General features: G+C 34.8%; 1 protein-coding gene across 1 annotated transcript; it reads right to left on the bottom strand.

Moving 5' to 3' along the window:
- Window positions 1-3,723: 3,723 nt before the first annotated feature.
- Window positions 3,724-4,413, bottom strand: LOC131148445 (NDR1/HIN1-like protein 26). Its single transcript, XM_058098145.1, has one exon. The coding sequence runs from the start codon at window positions 4,411-4,413 to the stop codon at window positions 3,724-3,726; it is 690 nt and encodes a 229-aa protein (XP_057954128.1).
- Window positions 4,414-6,576: the final 2,163 nt, after the last annotated feature.

Below are 6,576 nucleotides of genomic sequence, written 5' to 3'. Positions count from 1 at the left end.
TTTATGATTTTGGAAGCATATTCGATCTATAATATTCATCCTAAACATAATAATAAATTCAAATGATGGAAAAGAAACTATCAAAAAATATATTATAATCTAAATAAATCAAAATGCATGGAATAATGCAATCACTTAGAAAAACCATTGACACATTATTCCATGAACCATTAGTCCAAAAAAATCACAATAGTTTACAACTACAATGTCAATGAAACACATTGGAAGGACCTACATTTAGGCAAGAAAGTGGAAACAACTCTTAACTATTGCAAGAGTACCCTGAACCCTCTATATATATTTCCATGCAAAATCTGAAACAATGTATTGTGCACAACATCATACAGTGTACCATACACCTTAGCCATTGAAAACATATATAGTGCAACAAGAAGTAGCTTGGAACTAGATTGCGACTTCTCACAACAATTTGATGCTAACCAGCCTATTGCATGCTCTAAGAAAAAAAAAACAATAGATAAAGTAAGTATTGTTACGTGTTGGTCTAACCTTTATATATCCAATGGATCACTAAGTCTTATCTACACATATTAAATTATAATAAACTCTTCATGAATCCATCAAAGACATCCACAAGAGTACAGAGCCAAACTAATCCTTCTTCTCTACAAAACAATACTATGAAACGCAATATTAGGAAATAAACTTATAAAAGAGTAGAGAACAAAAAAAATTAGTTTATGTCCAATTTAATGAGAACATAATGGAGAAGACATGTAAATATAAACAAAAATCAATTACCAATATTTACAAATTTTCTAGCTGAGACTACTTTTTCAAACTGCTTGTATTAGTTTTTTTTTTTTTTTTCCTACTTCTTACCATTTTTTCCATTATAGATAGAAAAAGTGATCTGTTTTTCATTTTATTCCCCTCATATTTAGCTCCACCTCTTCTTATCTTGTTCTCTATGCTTTAGGTCAAGAAATTTTTTTTTTTAATTTTTTTAATTTTTTAATTTTTTACGAAAACCCAAATTTTATTAATAGACCTCACTTTTAGCAGAGGAAAACTGTGGTTACAAATAAGCCACAAGGGGTTTACAAATAACTAACAAAACCAGCTCAAGCACCAAAACCACAACAAGCCTAACAAAACCCGAATCATTTAACCAACTAAAACAAACTAAGCATGCCCAAAAGAATTTCAAAAACAAACAAACACAAACGAAAAACAAGATACGTGCAAATTGAAGACAATTACTTACAAAACAAAAACCTGAGAAAAACATAGAAAAACCAAAAGATGACAATTAAAGACGAAGGTTTGGAATACTCATCTTATCCATACAAATTAGACCTCTCATTTTATTCGGCAACTTATCACTTACAAAATATCTCCTCGTATTGTTTCCCTTGCCTTGATAGGTCAAGTAATCTGCTACCTAATTACCTTCTCTACCTGCAATAACTAATAAAGAAGCTTATTTTATAGGATTTTTTTGCTTTATATCAACGTTTTCTTTCATGTTGTTCACTTATTGTTAAATTTCGTATGGCATATTTCAGGGATAAATTCATCAAGTCATAGCTACTAGAACATAATTGACTGTTGAATTCAACAATTTCATTGGTTTTATATGATTTGCCGAATTAAAATTAAAAAACGTAAAGAAACAACATGGTCGAGTTTAATTAAGTTGTGTGTATAAAAGAAAATCAAACTTACATGAACAATAATGAATTATTATTAATAATAACATTAATTTTTACTATTGTTCCTGATAATAGAAATGCATGGTGTTTTTATTCATATTCAAAATTTGTTACAACAAACATGCCTTAATGTATAAATTTTGTTTTAACTTTATTGCATTTAGTTAGCTCATACATGGGTTAATTGCTTGCATATATATTGGTTAATTAAAGCCCCAACAGTACTTAATAAATGAACAAATAATGGATTATTTTGCAGTTCATTCTCTTTTTTTAAAGGGTAAAAAGATTCAATGATTCATCGATTAAAAAGAGAAGAGTTCCAAGCAAGGAGCTTAAAATCCATAAGTGCAATGCAATCAATCACCCAACAACTTGAACCGGGTAAAGAAAAAACAACAGCCAAAAAATGAAACAATGAAGTAGAACCTAACTTGCCAAGGAAATACAAAGAAGCAAAAAAATCAGGCAAGTCTAACTAGTGAAATTTTGAGCAAGATTGACTCCAATGGAAAAGGTTTGAAATTGTCCTATTGAAAGCCACGTAAGCGAGAGCTTCTTTGTTGTTGAAGATCCTGCAATTGCGTTCAAAAGATAACTCCCAAAATGATTTTGGTCGGAGCTACTCCTCTAAGCTTCCTGAGATTGCTTCTATTATTTGAAGAAATATTCCAAATTGAAAGAAATTGATGGAGTGAATTGGGCATCACCCAATGAATCTTCATTAAGAGGAAAAAAAAAAAAAAGAACTCGAAGTCTAGTTGCTGTAATGACAATGAAGAAGAAGGTGATCAACTGATTCATAACTTTGTTTGCACAGTGCACATGTAAGGGCTAGACCCCAGCCATTCCTTTGTAGGTTGACGGCTGTCAAGACTTTGTTTCTAGCAAAAAGCCATAGGAAAATGGAGACTTTGTTGCTGATTCATTAGTAGTTCATTCTCATTAAATTCAAATGTAATCAAGTTCATACATTTTTTTTTTTTTTTTTTTGCATTTAGAAGTTATGCTAATTGAATTCGGGGAGAAGATTTCCTTGTACTCTAGTTTCTCAAGGTAAATAGTTTAATTACTAATAGACTAATTAATTAGTTGTTTGAAGTAACCAACTATTTGAGAGCTCAAAGTATGAACTTTCCACTTAGTTTTCTGTGGAAGTTTTATTGGTAACATGGAATTTTGTGGATTTCTATGAAATTTAATATAATTTTATATTCAAATATATCTAAATCTATAGTGTGAAATATGAAGTCACAACACAGCCTAAATGTTGCTTTTAATTTTTGTTCTCATCAATTTAAGTTGATTTACTTCTAATTTGTTTTTTGTTTTCTTTTTTAGTAGATCATATAATTTACGCAACATTGAATTACAAGGTAACTATTTTTCTAAGTTAATAACTATGTACAAGAACTAAAAGGTAAATGTTGAAGTAGTAAATAAGAATATGCAATAGGAAAAGAGGAAAAGAATATACAAACAAGTGGGCATTACATTGTAGTGCACCATAGGTGCAATGTCTCGAAAAGCAACTAGTCGTAGTACCTATTTTTATAGATTTATTTCTTATTTAGTTTTGTTTAGATTTGTAGTTCTGTTTTTGGTGTTGTTTTTAGAAGACCTTTAATTTTTTTATCTGTAATCTCTCAATACTTATCTTGTAACCACGGTATAGTTCCGCCAAAAAAGATGGCATATCAATAAATAAATAGAGGTATTGCCCTCCTTTAAAAAAATAAATAAATAAATAACTAGTAGTAGTACCTGATTAAGCGTTTGAGAAACTCTCCTATCGCATTCCAACTAAACTTCCCAATAACAAGCAGCAAGGAGAGGCATAAAACTGCTATTCCCATTTCATCTTTTATGAATTGAAATACCATTGCTATAGCAGCACATATCCAAGGATCGACCTAGGCATTACCAAATTTAAAAAAAAAAAAAAACTTAATTCGCTGAATATTTGAGCCTTAGATAGATTGACCTTGATTCACTCACCATCATCTGCACCACGGCAAGCCTTAGGAGGACCTGCCATGGACCATGTCTAATTCCTCTTGAAATCATTTATAAAACTCAATCCATCAAAAGCCATCTCCAACACTCGCCTATTAGATCGCCACACACCTCTTCGAAATTTAAGCGAAGCCGTTAAGCTCACTCTCAAGCTTATATTTCCGGCACGCAAATCATCAACCAAAGCATTTGAAACCTCTTTAGCCAGCTCGCTCGGCTTTGCAGCTATGTCAACTTGAACTGAGGTAGTACTGATTTTTCCCTGATGAAAAGAGGGAATTTCCGCTTGACCAAGCTGAACTGCCTTCCTGTACACCACTGCAGCAGCCAACCTATCATAATACACTTCAAATTTTTTGTTGGGGTTTTTCAGGGACAAGAAGAAGCTCAAGACAACCGTTGTCTGAGACCCGTTAAGATCCAGATGGCTGATTGAAGCCGCCTTCACTTGAAACTCGGGATTGCTGGGTCTGTAAACAAATCCTATTATGATGAAGATGAGAGATGTAATTAAAATGAAGCCTACTAGAGTAGTTGCTAGACCCCACAAAAAAATGTAGGTTCTCCACTCATCTTGCTGCACGGGGTAGTTGAGGCGCCGTGGTGCAGTTACAACTACAGGTTGAGATGGTGGTGGTGGTGGTGCGGAATTGGAGCGGCCTCTGGCGACGGCCACGCCCTGTGGGTCTTGGTTGCCGTCGCCGACAACTCTTGCAGCCATGGCTAAGCGAGTTTACGGGGAAGGAGAGAGATCTGCGTTAGCTAGGGTGTGGCAGAAGTGGGACTGCGACGCTTTCCTTTATGTTACTCTCCTGTCGCTAATATTGTATGGTGTGGAAAGGTTGCATTCTGGCAGCTGTCAGGTTGCATTGCAGCTTAGCGTGTGTTTATTTATTTATTTATTTTGCTTTATCAGTATCTTGTCTCTTCTGCCCCTTTCTTTGCTGTCATTTGGGCTTTCGTTTTGTTCGTTCATTAATGGGGTGGTTTCGACTGCGGGAATTAGGGGCTGTTTAAGCCTGTGTAGCGCGAGCTCTTTTCCCTCAACTCTGGTTTAATGGCCATGCTGGTACTCTCAGAACTCTGGTTGGGAAGTGATGATCTGTATACGGACCTGTGCATGTCCTCTTGTGGAAACATCAACGAATAAGGAGCTGAATCGATCAGCAAATTCCATTATTCAATCTTTCTTCTAATTAATATCATCTGTTGAGTTTTAACGTTAACTAAACAACTGAATTCAACAACCAAACATCCAATTCCAAATACCATTGAACCAAGTTGTGTGGCCAAAGCACTCTGTGAAACACACTCGAGAATGACAATGTCAAAAGAAGTCACTGCACTAATGCACGGAACTGGCTTCCACACCAAATAATTGTAAATCAGTGGGTTGCAAATGGGTATTCCGTGTAAAACGCAAAGTTGATGGGTCTATTAATCTTTTTAAAGTGAAGCTTGTCGCTTAAGGTTATAATCAATGTCTTGGGTTGGACTACGAAGAGACCTTCAGCCCCATTGTGAAGCCTCCTACTATTAGAATTGTTTTGACAGTTGCCGTGATGTAGGGATAGCCTTTGAGATAACTTGATGTCAACAATGCATTTTTGCATAGATAGTTGACTGAAATAGTATATATGCTCCAACCCTCGGGATTCAAAGATGCCTCAAAACTTAATCATGTTTTCACGTTAAATAAGGTCATCTATGGCCTCAAATAGGCTCCTCGAGCCTGGTACTCGATACTAAAAATGGCAATCTTGAATCTTTGGTTTAAAAATTCAAAAGTAGACTCCTCTTTGTTCATATATAATCATAATTCTATTTTGTGTTATCACTAGCAGTGACATGAATTTTGTGTCTTACATCAATGAACAAGTTTGGAGTTCAATTCTCTTTAAAGGGCATGGGCCAACTTTATTTTTTCTAGGGATGGAAGTCAGTTCTACTAAATCCGGTCTCTTCCTCTCACAACACAAATATATTTGGGACCTCTTATCTAAAATCAACGTGACAGGTGCTAAAGAGGTTTCTACTCATCTGTCCAAAAGCACAACTCTTAAGTTGGTTGATGGGACATCTTTTGATAATACCGAGTTTCAAAGTGTTACTGGAGGTCTCCAATATTTGTTTCTCCCTTGTCTAGATATTTGTTCTTCAGTAAGTAAACTCTTCACAATTTATGCACAAACCCGCAGTAACTTATTGGACAACTGAAAAGAGACTCCTCCGCTACTTGAAGCAAACAATCTTTCATGGCATTCACGTAAAAAAAAATTACAATTTTGATCTCACAACATATTCTGATGCTGATTGGGTGGGTAATCTTGATGATAGTAAATCCACCTCTGCATACTTATGCTTTCTTGGATCAAATGCCATATCTTGGAGTTTAAAAAAAAAAAACAAAGAGTTGTAGCAAGATTGTGGCCTGAAGCTAAATATAAATCCCTTGCAAATGCAGCTTCAAAAACTATATGGCTATTATCACTATTCAAAGAACTCAGTTTACTAGTGAAAAGCTTCACCCAAACGGTTATGTGATAATTTGGGTGCAACTCACCTTAGTTTTAATCCAATGCAGCATTCTTGGATGAAGTATGTTTAGATTGATCTACATTTTGTTCGTGATATGGCTCAACGTGGCATTCTCGATGTTCATCACATCAACAATCAAGAGCAGCTTGCAGATTTACTAATAAAACCCTTGTCAGGACAACACACAGATTCTCTCAAAAACAAGATTGACTTAGCCGATGGCAGCTCCATCTTGCAAGGGCATATAAAGGAAGACTCCTCAAATCAAGTATAAGATCATGCAACCTGATTATTAGGCTGAAAATCTGGTTATAACAGCCACAGTTCATGAGTTAAAGTTGTGTTA

The sequence above is a fragment of the Malania oleifera genome, chromosome 1 (genome assembly GCF_029873635.1).
Source record: "Malania oleifera isolate guangnan ecotype guangnan chromosome 1, ASM2987363v1, whole genome shotgun sequence".
Lineage (NCBI taxonomy): Eukaryota > Viridiplantae > Streptophyta > Magnoliopsida > Santalales > Ximeniaceae > Malania > Malania oleifera.
The sequence above is the reverse complement of the archived record's forward strand: the minus strand, read 5'-3'. Positions and strand labels throughout refer to the sequence as shown.